At 43.1% G+C, this 20,030-nt stretch overlaps 1 protein-coding gene across 2 annotated transcripts; it reads right to left on the bottom strand.

The window, feature by feature from the left end:
* On the bottom strand, positions 1 to 18,600 carry FERMT1 (FERM domain containing kindlin 1). Of its 2 annotated transcripts, none has more exons than XM_066177859.1 (15): positions 18,512 to 18,600; positions 15,334 to 15,507; positions 13,624 to 13,857; positions 12,022 to 12,168; positions 11,263 to 11,476; positions 10,724 to 10,826; positions 9,422 to 9,529; positions 8,453 to 8,584; positions 8,264 to 8,313; positions 6,035 to 6,159; positions 4,861 to 4,967; positions 4,068 to 4,289; positions 3,270 to 3,394; positions 1,372 to 1,513; positions 1 to 258 (listed from the first exon to the last, which is right to left on the bottom strand). In XM_066177859.1, the coding sequence occupies exons 2-15, from the start codon at positions 15,482 to 15,484 to the stop codon at positions 85 to 87; spliced, it is 2,034 nt and encodes a 677-aa protein (XP_066033956.1). In that variant the 5' UTR covers positions 15,485 to 15,507; positions 18,512 to 18,600; the 3' UTR covers positions 1 to 84. The 2 variants fall into 2 exon arrangements, with proteins under 2 accessions (XP_066033956.1, XP_066033955.1); XM_066177858.1 differs by having other exon boundaries at positions 212 to 297; positions 18,512 to 18,578.
* Positions 18,601 to 20,030: the final 1,430 nt, after the last annotated feature.

Below are 20,030 nucleotides of genomic sequence, written 5' to 3'. Positions count from 1 at the left end.
TTAAAATCAAAGATGTTTTTGTTTAATATCTGGCAGTTTTAGCTATAAGAACAAGCAGGCAGTGGGAAGAGAGTTTACTTCATCTCATTCCTGACCTCCAGTTAATTTGTGGAAGAGTTCTTCATCCAGTGTTTCATTGTGGTCCTTGGAACGTGTTGACAAGAAGATGTAGCCCCCAATATACTCATGGATGATTTTACAGTCTGCACTCAGGCACGTGAAAGCAATGGACACATTCTGGTCAAACTCGATGGCAACCTTAGGAGAACAGACGTGGCAAAATCAGACAGAGATAAGCTGGGAAGAAAGAGAAGTGTGAGAGCACAGCTGGATCACAAATACTGTGATAAAGCACTACCTGCCCCTGCTAACCAAGAGTTCTGGGTCTGCTGGATGCTCAGGGTATTTGGCTGCTTGGTTTTGGATTTGCTGCTACATCAGGGCCCTCTTGTGGTGAAATCTCTTTGCTTGTTCAAGCAGGCAACGAAATCTCTTAGCTTTTTTCCAATGGCATATAAAGTGAATATTGGGAAGAGCAGGAACGGCACTTCAGACTCTTTGTCTAATGAAATAATGTTCAATCTGTCCGTTGCTATGTGCTGACCTTAAATCTGCCTTTGGAGTCACGGTTTTGGTTTCCAGCTACCGTTAGCTCTAAAATGCAGCAAACTGAGCTTTGTGGATTTTGTCTTTTTGAGAGGGATTTAGTGTAAACCCAGCAACCTGACCCAGAATTACAGGCTCTGGTGCAGGGAGTATTGCAGGAGGGAGTGTATCTGATCTCTCCTGGATCTGGCAGATGGATGTGGAAAACTCTATAAGCAAGAACAGTTCCCAGGCTGCTTCAATTTACATCAAGTCATACTAATTCCACTCCAGAAAGCTACAATTTATAGAGCTGGCTTCAAGCTTTGAAACCCCAAAGCACATTGGGGACCACACACTGACACAGAGCTGCAGGCCCTGCAATCTCAGTTTGGGATTTGAAAGACAAACTGGGTTCCTATATCCTCAGTCTGTAATAGAGATTGAACCACCACAATGTAGAGGACGATGCGTGAGAGTTAAAATGAGATTTTAACTGACAGAGCCGTAAACACATGTTGAAATTCATCTTGGAGTCTCTACTTCATCCCATCAAAATCAAGGGCCACTTGTAAAGAATAAGCTTGGTAGGAACCTTTAAAACTGGAGATATTTTCATTTCTGATCTTTGACTACAGACTCCACTAAGAAAAACTGCAGACAGCTTATTTAACAACATGTCACAACACGTTCAAAATCTTTTCAGTGAGCTTTGAAAATATTTTCTGAAAGCATCCTCGAGTGTGTGAAATGCAAGGACTGAAGGCAGAGCTGTTCCAGGCTTACCTGGCGGATTTCCCAGTTCACATTCCACTGCTTCATGTTGGAGAACCTCCACGTTGTGATAGGATCTCCTGTGGCCATATCTATCCGTATCAGCCTGTTATAGGACACCCCAAGCACGTCATCCTTCTTGCTTCCCTTAAACCTGAAAAAAACCCAAACCCTTTGAGCAGATCTGCTTTGCAATGATTTCTAGCTAGAGAAACATTTCAGCTGCTCTCCTCAGGAAGTGAAAAAAACACGTGGGAAAAGTCACAACAGCCTGGGACTGAGGAGAGCTTGGACCCATCTTTAGAACAGGATTTATAATAAGGCAAAAGTGTAGGCTGGTGAGCCATGATGTAAGATGGAAAATAATCAGGAAGGTAGATCTGGCTGAAATCTTTCCAATTCATTGTTTCCTGCTAAAAAAATACTGTTCTTCCCAAATACATGAGCTTGATTATATTTTTACTGGAAAAAATGCCAACAATAATTTTTGTTGCTTCATTTCTCTATTGTTGAAACATGTTCCTCTAGTTTTATTAACCTAAATTATATAATGAAAACAACTGATATATACATGTTTTTGAGTATAAATCACATTACAAAATTACTGAGGCACTTTAAAATTTCAACTTTCTTCTGATTAGAGATGAAAAATAAATACAAAAGCATCAGAATCTTTGGGGGACAGAATTTTTTGAGTTGGGAATAGCTAGGAACAGATTGCTCTGGTAAAGAAACAACCTTTCTCTACCTTCATGCTGAAAGCTGGAAGAAATCTCATCTGCCTGCTGTAAGTATTTTCAGTATTTCTGATCCTGTTTGTGAACCTTCTCTCTTTAGATGCAGCAGGACCTTAGGGAAAAAGCCTGACCTGGACACAATTTGTGCTTTGCTTAATGCCCCACTGAGATACTGCCCAGCAGTTTGTAGCAATTCACCACCACAAAATGCAGTTAAGGTGTTGGGTTTATTTGTGTTCTTAACAGGATTAATGGTGACAGGGCAAAAAATCTGTACCTGTGTTAGTAAATTCAACAGGATTAGGGAGCATTTTTGGGCCTGGAATTCAGGGAGAATTCTGGCTCCAAACAAGCAGTGCTCTCTCAAGTGACTCCCAGTAACAGTTTGGAACCAGGAACATCCAAGGACCAACATGATCTCACAATTCACACGAGGCTACTGGATTTTGGGAAGTCAGAGTTTAATAGTGCAGATGTGGGCTGTTCTACGCCAGCTGGCCTCTGTGCCAGAGCATGGTTCCCAGATGGTTCAATTTATACCACAGATGATTCCTAGCTAGCCCTGGAAGGAGTGTTAAGCACAAATTAAGGAAGGTGCCTCCAAGTATGGTTGTGTCAGTACTTTTCACTTTTTGGTGTTTTGTCAAGAGAAAAGGCTGCAGGTCAGACCACTGCTGTGTCCAAGGAAGTTGCTGTGAACAAATGGGACTTTTCTTGTGTTCGCTGCTCTTCCGGATTAACCTTAAAAAGGGATAATTTGCTGTTTTCTTAATGAAATGCAAAGGAAATCAGCATTTTATCATATTGCAATGAACAAGGGTCAGAGTGAACACATACTGCAACTCTGAGCACACCAATTAGACATTGGTGCATTTTATAGATTTTGGAGAGTTTATGCCAGTAAGGGTTTAATGCTAGTGAGAGATTACTTCAGACTAAACCCAAGAGGTTTGTAGCAAGGCAGATGTAATGCAGAGTCCCAGTACAGAAATGGAGCTACTGGGTGCTACTCCTATAGAAAAAAAATCAGCAGTATGGAAATCACTCAAATTAAAAAGAAGTCTGGGGGGGGGAAAGAGAAAATGTTCTTGGAACAGGGTGTCAAAGAACCTCCTTCAAATCACTGAGCATGAACACGTTATGGCAGCTTGAAATGAGTGAGAGTGCAATTACCTTACAATGTAGTAGGATAAACCAAACTCAGGGAGAGACTGCCAGGCTTGGATAAAACGGAGCTTGGCCTCCACCAGGGACATCTGGGACACATTTTGGTGAGCTTCCAGAATACGAGCAATCAGCTGGGAAACACGGGAAGAGAGAAAATTTTCAGCTGACTGGAGAACAAAAATCCTTTTGCTTTCACTAAATCAGAAATCATGAGGTCTGATGCTGTGTTCAGACACATTGTTGTTGTCACTGTTGGTGCAGATGCAGCACAGAGGGCACTTGGGGACACATCCCAAGTGCAAAGGGCAGAATGGACAGCAAGGTCTCAGGTCTGGGTTTGTGCAGCACTGTCCTGGCTCCGTACACTGCTCTGGGGACCCTCTTCAGGGTGGGCAGGCTGAGCTCTTGCACAGCAAAAGCAGGACAAGGGATTAGGTGGAGAGGAAGGAAAGACTTGAGGGGCAAGAGGACCCCAAGACCCTGTTGATTTAGATGCAAACAGTAGCTTGCAGTCCTTAAAATCCTTCGTTTGTTACTCTGAAGAGACTTTCAGGAACAGTGTTATCAGGAGCAGAACATCATGGGTGACTCAAGCCAGGGTGTGGATGTAGGAGAGCTACTTGGAGGAGGTGCCAAAACACCTGTCCCTGTGTTCAGTTTAAAGAAAAGGCCTCTTGCAAAGGGACCAATGACTATTGCAGGGTGTTGTAATGCATGGTTTTCAAATGCCGCTTCCATCTAGCCTCATCCCTAAGCAACCACTGGGATCGCCCACACCCAGCCATCGAGCCATACTCCGTATACCTGCTTGGACTTGAATTTTTTGGTGTAGCGTGGTGAGACGAGGCACTCGGGTTTCATATCTACATTCTCTGGCTCGGAGGCAGCCTGGGAACACATGGTCCAGTTCTTCATCTGGAGGAATGAAAGGATCTTTTGGACCTCAGGCTGGTAGGAGCTGTCGGCCATCGTTCTGCCCTTGGAGGCTAAAACACAAGCAGCCATCCACCGAGCGTACTGATCCTCCTGAAACAAAGCCAATTGCTTGTTACTGTTCTTCCTACCTGGACTACTTCCAACTACACCTAGCTTTTAAATTTTCTAAGATATCCATTACCTTGAAATAGATTCTCTTGGAAATTTTACTGCATGACTGGTTTTCACCTACTGAACACTCTTTACACAATTTGATCTGATACATTTCAATAAACTGAAAACTGATGTACGATTCTAATCACACTCTCCTCATCTGAATGGTGAGAGTTCTAATTAAGAAAAAAGAAAACAAAATCCAATCCTGAATTCTCTGACAACATTGGAACAAAATACTCTAACTTCTTTTAAATTTTTTTGATCGTTTTTTCTGCCTTTTTTCCTACCAGCTTTACATGGCAACTGATGATAAACACAAGATTACTTACTGTCCTTATGTCCCCAGAACAATTATGTATTTGTTAGGCCACCATATCATTCTTAAACTTTTTAAAGATCTCCATAATAAACTCTTTGCAGCATCCTCATTTTCCTATGCAAATTCTAGAACAGGACAATCTGCCATAAATCTTGAATTCAAATTTTCTCTTGTCTTATTACTCACGTTATCACATCTTAAATATACTTCATTCATGCCATCCGCAACAGGAATTAGTAATTTGATTCCAAACTTCTTTGCTGCAACATTTACATCTGGTACAACTTCACATCCTAGATCACAGGGAATCAGAAGGACATTAATTTTTTTCATTACTATATCAGTAACTTTAATTACTGCTTTAACACTAAGGAACAGTACTTTGTGGCTGTTTTCCTTTGAGACTAAGGGCCAAGACTTTTGAAGCTTAGGCCCTAATGAAAGGGTTTTGTTCCAGTTCACTGCCTGGTTTGGCTTGCCAGGGTGATGAATGCCCTGAGCTCAGGGAGCACATGAGTCAATGTGGAAGTGAAAGGATGTGGGTGCTCCCAAAACCTCAGCCTGATCTTAGGAAACGCTCAGCACTTAAAATGGAGAGGAACTGGTGGGAGAGACTACATGGTGAGGTTCCAGCCAACCCTGGCTGTTTTTCCCATCCATTCTCTGACCTACTGAGGATATGCAGATTGGGATGCAGAGCCATTTGTTCACAGGGGTCAATCTTCTATTTCAAAGGTTTCTTCTAGGATGAGTCCTGGGCATCACTGGTTCCCTGATGCTGAACAAAGGATGTCCCTGCAGGAGCAGATGTAGATGGAGGCTATACAGGGTGCTGGTATCTGTGTGCACACCCGGGGCTCCTCCTCCAGCAGCTGGTTGTAGCCATGGGAATCCCCATGCACGACACAAACAAGGCCCAGAGAAGGTCCTGGAGCTGTCCCTGCACAGCAGAATACAGGGACAGCCTCTGGCATTCCTGCCCATGGCATCATCCCTAAGCCTCTGCTGTCAGTGTGCATCTGCCAAGGACACAGGGGAACACTCCCATTTCATGTAGAGTGAAAATTTGAAAATAAAGCATCTCAGAAGTCACTGTCCATACCTGACTCATCTTGAAGAATTCAGCAGTACAGGGGATTTTACAAATCAGGCTCTGATAATCCCAGCTTGGGTTAAACTATTGAATCCTTTCTGTTTAAGCCTCTTCTGCAGGTGCAATCTGCCTGCTTAGGAGTCTCAGGAATTGAAAAAGCTCCCAGACTAAATGCCACTGTGCTTGCTTTCCTGAGTCTAGCAGGGATTACTTGTTTTATTCAGTTCACAGAAGCAACAGAAAAAACAAAGAAAGGAGAATTCCTACCTTTAAGGTTTAGTTTCTCAATAGGTTCTCCCAGTGCAGATTCCTTGTTTTTAAAATAAGATATTGAAGTGTCTCTGAAGACAAACCAATATGTCTTGATAGCTTTGAGTGTCAGCTTCTTGGGCCTACCAAGAAAAAAAGAAATCCCATTTGTTTATATCAACACATACAAATTGCTAAGTCCCTCACAAATATTACAGAGCTTCTGAAATTCAAGGTCACAGCCATGGCTTTGGTTGGGTATGACACACCTGTGTCAATGAGGGGGTGGGAAATGCCTGGATCCAACCCAGGTTACCCCAGGTAAGGACGTGGGTTTTACTCCAGATTTTAGCTCAATCCCACCTCTGATTTTTCTCATTTATTTCTTCCATTACTAATCAAAGCCATTGCCTTCTAACAGGCTAATTTTTCCCATGAACTCAGTAACACAAATGTAATCCCTGATTTATTAACATGAATTTGCATCAGTTTTCCATACCTCCTTATCGTGAATATCTGCACCCATAAAACCAATTTATATTCAAAGTAAGGAAGCAGAGAACAGCTTTTTTGGCTCAATCTGAATAATATCTAACACAACAAAATTCTATTCCTTCACTAAGTTTATAGAAGTTTTGTAGCTCTCCAGGAGAGAAAACCAGAGGTAGTAGCATTATTTGAGTAGAGAAATCCTTCAGAGCTAGTGACAAAGGTCATCAGTGAAGTGAAAAAGAAGAAAAAAGAAAACAAAATTTCCAGTATTTCCCCTTAAATCTAAGAGGATGGTACAAAGAGTATAGAACTAGCTGGAAAACAGTGATGTACTATATATACTCTTATTATATATGCCTCTGGACCTTTCTAAAAATCCTAGTTTAGAATCCTTTCTAGAAAATGGCAATTTTTGTGCTTAGATTAAAAAAACCTCGGATTTTCAAGACTACCAAATAATTTGGCTTTTAGTTTTTCAATACAGAGACATTCTTCAAAAATAAGAGATTATAATTTCTTTTTAGACAGACAAAATTATTCTTCTATCCCTGAAAAAGTCGCTGAAAACTTTTCAGAAAGCTTTTTCTTCTTGTTTTTGAAAAAAAAATGTTGCAATTCTCCACATTATTGTCCCCACGTGAAAGCAGCATTTACTGCGGTGCATATCGTGAATAAATAGGAATAAAAGTTCACCATAGGAACAATAAGCAGTAGAACATGCAGAGCTTTGCATTCAGGTTCACAATTAATCAAATAATTGTAGCCACAAAGTGTTGTTGTTTGAAGAAAAGTTTTACACCCTACCTGGATTCTACAATGCCTTAGCTTTAGTGATTTATCACTTACATAGGAACTTTTTCATGATGAAAAATAACAGCTGAATGCTTATAAAAGCAAACTGCTCTACTGCTGGGGAAAAACAAACAACCCATTGTTAAAAGCCTTAATTCCCTTTCATCTTAAGCCACCTTCATAATAAGAATGTCAAACAAAATTCCAAATTGGAAATTAATAATTAACAATTGTTAGCAGTTAACAACAGTTAAAATTTTTCAGGCGCAGTTTTCAGTTCCCAGATTAAAAATACCATCTGTCAACGGATGAATCTGATAAATATTTGTACAACAGAACACTTTATCTTTCTAAAACACAAAGACTGTTTTGTGATAAAAGGCATTACAGACTTGAGGTCTCTACAGTCATTTAAATCACCCATAAATCAAGATACAAAATGGGATCACAGAAACTCATTTTGATATGAGAAAAAACAGACTCAGTGTTCAGTAAGAAAGGGGTAATTTGGATGGTTCTTTTGTTTAAAAAATACATTCCCTGGGGTTACTTTTAGAAATTCTTCTCAGGGAGAACTGCAAGTTTCTTCTGTTGGTTTTTTTTTTTTTTTTTTTTTTTTTTTAACTGGCAAAAAAAGTAAATGTGATTGAAAATAAAACCTAGGCTCTTTTGTTTAGAGATGATGACTAATGAGCACTAGGAAATATGGACAGCAGGGTCTTTTAATAAGTACAAATACAGCTACCCAGCATCCCAGGAGTGGGAGAGATTTGCCAAGGAACATTGTCAGAAGCAGGAAGAGAAAGATTGGAAGAGAATATTAGGCTGGTTAGACCTAGCTGGGGTATTTGTCAATTTATAACTGTCAGATATACTGTTAGATTAGAATGAGAAACTCAAGAGATCTCTTGTAATGCTAAGCTTCTGGTTTTGTATATTTTATTATTAATTTTAACAACTCACCTAACTAGTTTGAGACTATCAGCGAGTTTCGGGATGTCTGTGATGTCCTCCTATCAGGAATAATTAGGAATAATTTTAGTACAGTGCACTCTGTAATCAACTGTTAAAAAAATCAAGAACCAGGAAGGCTCACAAGAATCAACAGATGTGGCACAGCCAAAGGAATTCTGGGATCCCAGAAGGACGTACCAGAATGTTACTTTTACTTCCACCTTCCAGTGTCACTTCCAGATTGGAAAGGGCGGCTTCTACTTCATCTACTTCCGATTCACAGGTGGAATCTTGTGTCTCTGATGATAATGATAACTTGCTTACATGGTACTAAAATAAAACATCAGTATCCAATAGTCAATACATCAATTACCAACAAACATTCAGAGTGTTTGAAAATAGATCATTTGGTCTCCTGGGTCTTGGACAACTGTGTGAAGTTCTGCAGGAATTGGGGGTTTTCCCAAGGAAACAGCCATGCCTAATGTGACTCCTGTGCAATGGCTGATAATGGTTTCCTATTTTAATTATCAGTGTTTGTATCCCTTTGCTGAATAATTGCCCCTCTTCTGGGAGGCTGACTGTGTGCTACATTTGGATCCCTAGTCCTGTCAGCCATACAAGGTGGAAGCTTGGAAGCAAGGTGCTCTGGTGTTCTGCAGTGACAGGCTGTGAATTCTTGGCAGCTCCGTTTACATTTAAAAGGAAGGAATTTATTATTAATGAAGGTTTGTGCTATGGTTGGAGACTAAGCCATGCTCAGTCATGTTAAATTTCCAAGTACTCCATAGTGTCCCTATCTTCACACTGTGCTGTGGCTTTTTTCCTGTCTGTTGGGAAATGTTTACAGGGTGTGCACATGGTGTATTACAGGAATTTTCAGGAAGAAGAGGTGAAGGGATAGGAGCTGGTATGGGAAGCAACACTTCTTACTAATACTGATATCAAAGTTATGTTCTGGGTGCAGATAATGTTAGTAAATGTTTCCATAATTGTGTAAATAATGGTGTTAGTGCTACTCCTGAGTTCAGTTGCTTTAGCTGATGGATGCTGCTGATTGTTTCTCACCCTATGAGCAGACCCTGGCCTGGGCTCTGTCCTAGTCTTGTCCTAACCTGTGCCTGCCTCTTGAGGGAACAGGTTTTACAACTTGGCTCAAGTACGTGCCTGTAGCGCGGCGAAGATGAGCATTTCTTCCTCTGTGCAATCGATCTCCTCCAGCAGGATGGCCCAGCGGGCCTGCTCGTATATTTGGTTGATCCGCACCGCGTCGTACTGCAGGGAGGAGCAAACAGCGCTCGTTAGCGACCTCACAATCAGCTGCAGCTGATCTAACGCTGCCCTGAACCACAGCGGTTGTTTCCTTCCTCCTCCCACCTCTGCCGTGCTCCCCTCCTTGTTTTGTACCAGCTCGTGTGATTGTGTGCACAGTCCCAGGCTCGGCTGAGCCAAGAGAAAACCAACCAGGGGCCCCTGGCTGAGGAAGAAGGTGAGGCTCAACATCCCCTTTTGAGGCAGGAAATCTTGGAGTGGTATAACCAAGATGTGAAACCACTGGGAGAAAATCACATGACATGGCTGACTCGAATGTGACCTGCAGAACTCTCTTGTTCCTCGCTTCCTTTCTTCCCCTCTTGACTTCTTCATTTCTGGTTCTGTCTTTGCACTGGCTTGAGATTTGCCAGATCTGCTTTAATTCACCACCTGGTTTTGGATAGTGATTATTCCTTATTATCTACTTGGTTAATAAGCTGAAGTGACCCACAGAAATGTTCAAGCCCCAGGGCTGGTAAAATGTAGGTGATGGGAGGGTAAACCTTGGAGTGTGACCTCTCCCAGCAGAGGTGAGATATTAGGTTGCCTGAAGCTCTTTTGGGTTATTTCATCCTACGGCTCCAGGGCTGGCAGAGCTGGGGCAGACAAGGAAAATGTTTGGGCAGCTGAAGTTGAGACATATTTGGATTTTAGTGGGGGTGCCATTTCACCCAAAAACATGCCAGATAAACTGGAAAGTACCCTGATTTCTTCTGAGGACTTCAGCCCAGAAAAGCTATGAAATTCAATGAAGGCAGTGCAATATAAATGTCATTTTTAAGCCAAATTTCAAAAACAGGACTCCTTACACCATTTAGGATACTGCTAGTCTAGTTTTCCCCTTAATTTTTCCTGTTAAAAGAGATGCAGAAAGTAAACCAGCCCCTCTGGAAATCGGGATACTGTTTCTGGTGCTCTTCAGATCCCATCTTTAAATTCAAGAGCTCATTTCACATGAGGAACAGTGATTCAGTGTCCAGAGGGTAAAAGTGCAGTCATAGCTGAGGGGAAGAAGTTGAACTAGATTTCTCTGAAGGGCCTGTTACTAATCCTAGCTAAAATTCTACATAGAGCTATATATATTCTGTATTACTGTATGGCTCCTTGACATGAAAGCAGGCAAACAACAAACAGCAATAAAAACAAGGCTCTTACTTTTGGATTCAAATCAAAGAAAGTGTAATATTTGAAGCGTAGAAGAAGTTGATCTTCCTCCATAACACCTTGCTCCATAAGTGATCGAGATGAATCCAGCCAGCTGTGGAAGAAAACAACCCACAGATTCACAGGTACAGGAAAAACCGTCACACCTGCAGAGCTCCAGTGCAATTGTGAAACAAAAGTGGGAACAAACAGCTGTAATTCCTCTAAATCTAGGGAAAATACATGTAACTCAAGAAGGTGGAGCATTCATATAGACTTTCAACTTCCATTTTCTGTGTATATGCAATAAGCAATGTTTACTTGTGCAGAACTCCGTCACCTATTTTTAGGCAAAATTACTGAACTTATCCACATGTCTCTTTTCACTGTCTACTTAAAGCCTTTGGAGTTTGCCACCCAAACTGACCTTTAGCCGTGCCCACCATGCTCAACTGAATTTGCCTTTATCTAACGACAGACTTAAGCCAGAGCCTGCACAATGACATCATTCCTTATTTTAAACCCAAAGGATCTCAGGAGAGATACCTTACCCTGCATTGAGTTTGGCTTTGTCAGCCAATGTCCGTGGCTGGTACATCTCTGCCAGCACCTCTGGAGAATAGGTGGGATGACTGAGGGCCAGGATGCTGCAGTTCTTCTCGTTCAAGGAACCATCACTGAACCAAGTAATTGTGGAAGAAGCTGGTGACCCACTGACAGGATCATAAATGGGTGTCATGGTTTTACTGTATAAACCTGGATTGGCTGCAAGTTAAGAGCATAATGTTATTCCCATGAAAAATGGTCCAGTCCACTGCTTTCCATCATAAAAACCGAACCCTTTTCTTTCAAGACAGTCTCCTATCTCTGCTGTTTCCAGCTGGCCTTGTCCTTTTACAGGTGAGGTGACCTCAGGGACAGAAATGCTCTTTCTTACTCTGTGAGATCTCACTTCTGTTGGACATGGGAAACACATGCTTTCAAGCCTTCATTCCTCGTTTTCCTTGCAGGTTGCCAAATTTCATTAATATTTTAAGTGTTGTCCCCCTTTTTCAAAGGACATCAGCACACTGTGCAGGGCCACAACCTGTTTTCTGGTGTGGCCTTTCTCATATCAATGGAAAGGAAAACATTTCTAGAGACAACAGGGAAATGCTAACATATTGGGGATTTCTTGAAGCCACTGGTTTCAGGCCCACTGCGTCTCCGAGACCATCCAACACGAAACTGGCCTCTTTTGTGTAACAAAGAATTTCTTCCTCTTTTTGACTTCCAGTCAGAACAGTAAAATCACATTGATTTTTCATTACCTGGTAATCCAGAACTCACTGGAGAGTTGCACAGGTTTAAGATATCTTCTGTAGCTGGTTCTTTGCTGTTCTTGTCTTTTTTCTTTTTCTTTTTTAGTGTGCCTTCTGATTGCTTCAACAAAGAGAGTTCTTCTGACCGCCTGATATCTACAAAGGCAGTTTGGGAAGTGAAGCAAGATGATTACACCCAAAAGAGCACCCATGGTTGGTAATAGCATTTCAGGAAGCTTCATGTTGCAATTATTTTTAGCAGGTTGAAAGTAGTAGCTGTGGAAAATCCACTAATTCTATAAAAAGGCCAAAGACTTTGGGCCATGAGTTTTGACAGGATTTAAATCTACTTTTGTAGGAAGTGTAACTGCATTTTGAAATGCCAGGAAAAAGCTCTTTTCCCTGAACAGCTCTACAGTCCCCTATGAGCATAATAACCTCTGTGAAACATCTGAACTATGAATAGGCAAGAACTACTGTAATTGAAGTTCCTGCCTGTTATTATTCAATGTATTTCTCATACAAGATTCTGTCTTGGTTCTCACTGTTCTCTAATGCACTACTAATTCAGGTAGGTATTGCCAGTCACAAACTTGGCACTTCCTTTCTGAAAAACACTTTTACCCTGGGGTAGGCAAAGACATTTTTGACAGTATTCACTCATTCAAAGTTACAGTGTTTCTGTACTGACTCAATCTGGAGGGAAAACGTAGGAATATTTAATCTGGCCAAATGCCAGCTGGACAATTATGGCATCACTATCAGAGCTGTTAGGTATAATAAAGACACTACACCTTTCACAATCCACTGCTAGGGGATGAAATTGAAAGTGGATCAATATGAGGCAGTAAATTCCTTCTGAAGATTAGTGCGTTAATGGACTCATCTTTTAAGATCTAAATTAAGATAAAGAATTTAATCCCTATTTTACCCTAAACCAAAGGGATTTTGAAGGCTGCTTGTAGACTCAGCTGATTCCCATTGATCACAGGCACACATCTGGCATGCTCCAAACTCTCTACTTGGAAATGCCCCATTATTGGAAAGAGTAGGGTCTGGGGGACTCAGTGCCATGAGACATTCATGGGCTGGGGTGGGGTTGTTAGATATGCCCTGACCTGAACAGATCTGGGCATACAGAAATTTTGAACATTTAAAACATGCTACATCTGAAGTGAACAGATATAACAGGCAGAGTTGGATATCGTTAATGTTAGTGAAAATAGGTGATAAATCAGTTGATAGCAGTAAAATTGCCTGTGGTGAAGGCTGGTGTAGGACATTGATAATCTCAAGCTCTTAGTCAATGGCACAGAATAATCAGGATCAAGTCCTGCTCCAGGAGGACAAGGACTCCTAGAAAACCACCAGCTTTGACTATCCAGTACTCCTGCAGCTCGTGGGACACATTCCTGACAGTGCCTGCATCAGTTATCACAGAGACTAAGAACCACTGATGTGCACTGCATACTGAAGCCCCCAAAAATCTGTCTCAAATTTCTCTTTGAGCTAAACAGTTTTGTGAGGAAGGACTTCACATCAAAACAAAGTCACCCAATAAAATGGTGACTCCTCCAGCTTAGTTACCAGAGGAGATTTATCTTTACTTACTGAGCATTTTGCAGATGTCACTGACAGCTCTGAACACCGTGGAAGAGAAGCTGACTTTCAGTCTCACAGTCTTCATGTTTGGCAAGCGAAGCCGCAGCATTTTGTGCTGAGTAGTAAAGATCAGCTTAGCATCTGCTTGCACCCCACATTTATCCAGGGTCCAGTGGGTTTTCAGAAGCCAACACTTTTTTTGCTCCCACCAAAAAGCATAATCTGACCAATCTTGTGCTTTTTCTATGAAAATACAAAATGATTACAAACAAACTATGGAGCAAACACACAAAACACTTGGTTCGGAAACAGGTCTCCACAAACACAAATATTTATTTAGATTAAAGCAGCAACTATAGGTCCCAACCTAGACTCTGCTGAATTCTCGTGGCAGTCACTGGGAACCAACTTTGTTTCCCCTGAAGACCTAACCCAGGTGCTGACTGTGTCACTGCCTTAGTCTTGTGGACATCCACAGGGAAAGAACATCTCCTAGATCTGGTGCTACATATGGTGCAATGCTGTTGGGATTGTGCTGGGATAAGGACTAACAACAAAGAGTTCCAGTTCAGAACTTGTCAGTGCAAGCTGAAAATCCTCCTACAAAATCTCCTGTGCACTCAGATGGGCAGAAGCTCTTTCACAGCCTCCTGGCAGCAGCACTGAGCAGCTCGTCTTGAGAGTTTTAAGAACCAGCTTCACGTCCATGGAAGTCTTGGTTACACATGCCAAGTAGCATGTGTAGTAGTTAAGTAGCAGCACATGCTGAAGGAAAGAGATAAAGTAATGCTGCTCTCAGTTCCATGGGAATTCCAAGATTAGATGACTTCCCAGGTGTCAATGTGTAGTAGCAGGAAAAGCTTCTGTGTGGTCTTGGTCAAGCTGTTTCAGTCTGCATCAATCCTTGTTCCTCATCAGCTTCATGAGGCGGAGGCTACTTCTCAGCATGTCTATGACACAGCATAACCCTGTCCTATTTTGAAGTCTCCTGGTACAAGCTGTGTCTCAAGAGAGCTGCTGACATAAGTCAGTTACAGATTTGCTTTAAATATTAATATAAAAAGCTTTTCACACCAGTTGAGTATTTAAAAAAAATACTGTGAAAAATTATTCTTCTGACTCAGTGGAAACTCTGGTTGCCATCAGTTTCCGGCTGTGTGTCTAAGCATACAGAGAGGGTGATAGATTCTCTTCCTGTGCTCCCTTGCTGTGCCTGTGCACAGGGGATTTACTTTTCATTTCCTAACTTTGACGGGGCCAGTCTTGGCTTTTCCCAGCTCTTCCCTATTGCACTTATGCAATAGTACTTACACAGCTCAGACTTAGGCTAGAATGCCACAACAGCAAAGGAAACAGGAACATCTGAAGTGCCTTTTAACAACTCTCTGACAGCCACGGGTGAATAAACAGGGATAAACCTGCCTCTCCTGCCCCCCAAACCACACACTTGTAACATCCTTCTGGAAAGGGAGTTGAATCGTTAGCCTGGTTTAATTATTTTCGTCTAACTGAAAGGCAAACACAAAGTTTTGTTGGCACTGTAGTAACACAGAGGCTTTAGCCACAGAGGATGGAACACAGGGAGGGGTTCTGACCACAAAAACCCCTGGGTCTGAGAACCTCCATGCTCTGTGCCATGACACAGAAGCCTTCCTCACAGAGGGAAAGCTGCACATATTACTTAGTAACACTGTGTAAATGAAAAAGGTCTTTACTCACCGATTTCTTCTACTAATTTCAGCATCAGTCCTCCAACATGAAGGTCCCCTGCGACCTGCAGTTTAATTTCTTTGTCTACATCTTCATATTGATGATCAACTGTCAGCAAGAGCTCCCAGGTGTGTGACCCATATTCAGTTGAGGAAACCATCTTGGGAAAGGTCTGTGTAAGTTCTGCAAAAGCAAACCAACCAAACAAATAGGATGTTTTTCCTCCACTCTCTGAAACAAATGCATTTTTTCATAGTCTCAACATCATTCCATGCTGCCACGACTTCACAGCGGCCTTGGATGGAACTTCAGAGGTGTTATCTTGTTACCTCTGAACTAGACTCTGCTCTTGCAAGATAGGAATGTGGGATTTTTTGGTTTTGTTCTGATTTTGCCATACCCCCAACCCAGATGCCTCCATTTGGGTAGAGATAGCTCAGTTTTAGCTGGGTTTGTCCACCATCCAGTGCTAATCTGCCAGCCTGGACACTATAAAGCCTGCAGTTGTGGGTGGGATATGCTTTGGCAATCTGTCCAGTGAACAAAGGCATTTTGTTGACTTGTACACTTAGGGCTGTAACTTTCACTGCAAATCAAAGTTTACACTTGCAGTTCTGCCAGCTTGCTCCCATGGGACCAGTTCCAGAGAGTAGTTTTACCTATTTGGGTACATACAAGGGGAGACAACTTAAGCAGCTCTCTGCCAGCATTATCCAGGCACAGATCTGCAATTCCTGCTGGCTTGCACGTGTCCTTCTCAGCAGGGTGAATTGTCTGACATCCCACCAGGCTCCTGCCAGGACAGGTGAACATAAATCATGCCAAGACGAACTAGAGAAGACGCTCCAAGTAGAGGCTTTGGTTATCATCAGCTGGGTTCTGCTGAAGAAAGAGCTTGTAGGTATAAGGTAACTGATGCTGCAGGCAGGATTTGTGCTATTTAACCAGTGAGAGAAGGTACCACATCAGCTCTCTGTCCTGAAACAAGCCTTTGCAGTTGAAGCGTAGGCACTAAAATGGATGAATTCCATTTATTGCAAACTTTCAGCAACACACCAGAACCCAGGTCACAGACTTTCACTGAAGGGGCCCTACACAGACTGCTTTTAACATAGAAAATAACTAAGCCAGCAGGGATGTAACAATGGGACAGGCTGTTGTAGATCTTCTTAAAAACAAGTATTTAGTAATTTAAAACCTGATGTAAAGGCCACTGATATAAAATTTGTCATTAAAGGGATAATAGAGATGAGGTGGTAATGACAAAGTTTGCTAATAAGGAAAGTGATTCCAAACATAAAGACAATGAAAGTGTAAATGTTAAAGGTTAGATGGATTTCCCCTTAAACAAATGACATTATAAATTAATAATCTGACCTGCACAAAGCCATTTTTTTAGAGGGAAATCACCTTACCAGCGAGTTTCACTGGGATGGGGCTGGGAGTCTGCCCTGAAGCTCCAAAATTACAGACACACATAGAGAGCCCTAAATCAGAAAACTGCAGCTTCATAACTCCAAGAGGCTTTTGACTCCAAGAGGCCAATTCACACTATGGAACAAGCACTGTTTTTAATTGGGTTCTTACATGTGCCAGCCTACACCTTTACACCAAACAGTTACTAAATCAACAAGGGTTGATACTTATCCAAGAAGTTTGTTTGGCTTGCCTTGGTAAATAAAGGCATTGTATTGGACTCTGGGAACACTGGCTTTCCTGCCTCTGGGATAAAAGATTTTGAATTTGTGCTGCTGTGTGCCACATGGATTTATGAGCTTAGGTATGCAATAGACTAGGGGTACTCGTGGAGGGGAAGGGCTGTGACTCTCTTAAAGTATCCAAAACCCAGCTCCCGAGATGGTCTCCCAGGTAGCTGAGGCTTTCAGCACAAGTGCAGTACAGGGTGCACCAGACAGGTGTCATTGCAATATATTCATAGCAAAACAAAAATCCTGACTTTAGAAAAGTCAAAATGCCCCTAGTGATGCTCCTAAGCATCAATAAACAACTTCAAAAGTAATCCATGGCCAAAGAATGAGAACTATGGGGTTTAATTTCAGGAGAACAGAGGTGCAGTCCAGCAGATGAACTCTACCTTTGCCCACCTTGTTCCAGTATAAACCATTATTGTTACAGAAAAGCAGCAGTCTCATCTTCCCTCTTGGGCCAGTGAAAACATTTAGGAACTCATCTGGATTTTCTGGGGCATCTTTTAAAATTTGGTTTCGCTTTCCAATCTAATTCTGCACACAAAAGCCTGTGCTGACATGGGTGAAAATGAGCAGCCCAAGGGGTGGGTGAAGCTCTTTCTTTCACTAGCTTGGAAAACCATGGCCTCAGTGCACTAATTCTGGCACTCCATCATTCCCTAAAACTGCGCACTTCCCGATTTCCTCTTCAAAGGAGGTTTCAGTTTGGAGATAAGGCAACACAAACACTTGTAAATCTGCTGGAGTACGCAGTACAAACAAAACCTGGTCTCGAAAACCGGGCAAGCGAAGCAACGAGGACAACGAACCCCTCAATGTTAAACCCCGACCAGACCCAAACTGTCAGGGCTCCACATCTTACAGCCTTCAGGTCAAGCCTGGATCTGCTCGGGAACGCGCCCCAGCTCCTGGGCTCCACGTAGGAGCTGCAAGGCCTGGCACGGGTGGATCAAACAGGCCAGAAACATGTCCTCAGGCTGCTGCTGACTCCACTCGGGATTTCTGCAGCGCATTTTGCCCAACGCAGCTATCGAAAAGCAGCAATGGCTCTACACATCGATCTCTCCGCAGATTTTAGCCCTTATTGCCCCAAATTTCAAACGCTGAGTGGGAATGGAGAAAGATGAGAACTGTGCTGGAGCAACGTGCTAACGACGGGGGGTTAAGGCCAAAAGGACTGAAGCGATGTTTCCTGAAGTATCTCTCGGGCTGGCGGTGCCTGGCGCAGCTCGGAGGGTGCCCGGGGGCCCGGCCTGCAGCGCCCACGGCAGCTCCGCTTCCACTTGGAGGAAGTGCCGGGCGGCCGCGGGGGCCCGGAGCGCGCCCAAACGCAAAGAAAAGGGCTGTAAAAGAAGCAAGCCCGGGCTGTCGGGCATTCCTTTCCCGCCGCAGGACGGCGCAGAGCCGCCCGCAGGTGCCCGTGCTGGGGTCGCTCCGACACCGCCCCGCGCTCCCGACGGGCGCCCCGCGCTCCTCACCTGCCGTCCCCGCCGGCAGCGCTCCCCTCTCCGCCCGCGCCCTTCGCCGCCACCTGGCCTCCGAGAAGACGACGGGGGAGGAGCGGCATCCCCGGGGGGGGGCGGCCCTTCTTCCCCTTTCCTCCGCGCGCCCGCCTGCGGTGGGAGAAGGCAGCGAGGAGCGCTGTCCGCCCCGGCGAGTGCTCAGCGTCGCCCACTCGCATACTGGCTAGAGATACCACCACGTCGGTGACCCCAGGCTATCGAGCAGCAGCAGGTGTTCCTTTTAGAGGTTTGAGGCTACCCGGAGAAAATCAGTTCCGAGGGTGCAATGGCAAAGAACAGAGAGGCGTGTTTGTGACGTGGGGATGCGTTAGAAGAGGCACAACAGGAAAAGTGGATTGAACTGACAGGAAAGGGGCAAAAGGTTTTCCACGAGCCAAATTTCCGCAGAAAGTCTTTCTGGCCTTAAACATTTGACTTACACGGTGGAACAGTGATGAGGTAAAGCAAGTGGAAAAATCAAACCAGTGACAGAAAAGAGAAAAAAAGGAAAAAACATCTTTCAAATTAAACTCATATCCTGGAAAGAAATTGCAGAGATATAAAGAATGAACATTTGACACACCATGGACAACAAATACTATGTCTCATGAGATCTAGGCAGCTGTGAAGCTGTCAAACCACAGATAATATCACAGGATATTTGCTCCCCTAGGCTGGCTCCCTGAGCTGCTCTGATCATACTCATATCTTTAGATTGTCTATGCGTGCACTTGCCATACCAGGCATCCTTGGGGACAGGAACTTCAGAGCTCATGAAGACTTTGTGGGCTTTATGTCACCTGAGGGCACACTGAGGCCTTTAATCACTACAGCTGGACCCAGCTGGGACCAATTTCAGGCATTCTAGTTAAGCTCAGTCTGAGTGGGTATTTTGTCTTTGCCTGAGGCTGTGTGGAGTAACTCTACTTCTGCTGCTCCTTGGCATTGTCTTGGTGCCTTTTTAGATCTTTGTAGGATGCTTTGGTAAGTTACCTACCTATTATTATTTAAATAAAGGTGCCTGTGCAGGTGAGCAAACCATTTTGTATGGACCATAGGGTAATATAAAGTTCAGGTGTGAGTTACTTCAAATAGTTGAGGCAGCAGTTGTAAATATTTGAAAAGTTCTTAGGCCGGAATATTTGGGTGTGTGCTTCATGGTTACATGAGCTTTTACTTTTACTGACTACTTTTGCATCCTTACTTATGGGGCTAGGATGTCAAACTAAAAAGGTTTTCCTGGTGCTCCATTCAGCCCAAGCAGAGATATAAAGCAGAGGTCCAGGGAAAATTGTAAACAGCCAAGCCTGCTCCTGCTGCTCAGCTCAGAAACACATCCTTGGGTTTTATTCTCTAAAAAAATAAAGCAAAATCACAAGCTCTTGATCAAATTGGGAAAAATGGTTCTTGGGAGATAATCAATAAAAGCATAGATGGTTGCCAGGCCAGTCAATAAATATAGACTCTTATCTCCAAGCTGATCCAAATCCTGACC

Source organism: Chamaea fasciata, unplaced genomic scaffold (assembly GCF_029207755.1).
Source record: "Chamaea fasciata isolate MVZ Bird 193981 ecotype frontalis unplaced genomic scaffold, bChaFas1.0.hap1 SCAF_3, whole genome shotgun sequence".
Lineage (NCBI taxonomy): Eukaryota > Metazoa > Chordata > Aves > Passeriformes > Sylviidae > Chamaea > Chamaea fasciata.
Note: the sequence above shows the minus strand (reverse complement) of the source record. Positions and strands in the feature narration are given on the sequence as shown.

What these genes read in the sequence shown, in the direction of transcription:
- FERMT1 (XM_066177859.1), bottom strand. Translation starts at nt 15,484, where the DNA reads ATGGTTTCCTCAACTGAATATGGGTCACACACCTGGGAGCTCTTGCTG. An exon ending in TCTTTGATTTGAATCCAAAA is followed by an intron (nt 9,530 to 10,723) that starts GTAAGAGCCTTG and finishes TCCTCCCTGCAG; the next exon opens with TACGACGCGGTGCGGATCAA. An exon ending in AAAAATTCAAGTCCAAGCAG is followed by an intron (nt 3,395 to 4,067) that starts GTATACGGAGTA and finishes CGTGTTTCCCAG; the next exon opens with CTGATTGCTCGTATTCTGGA.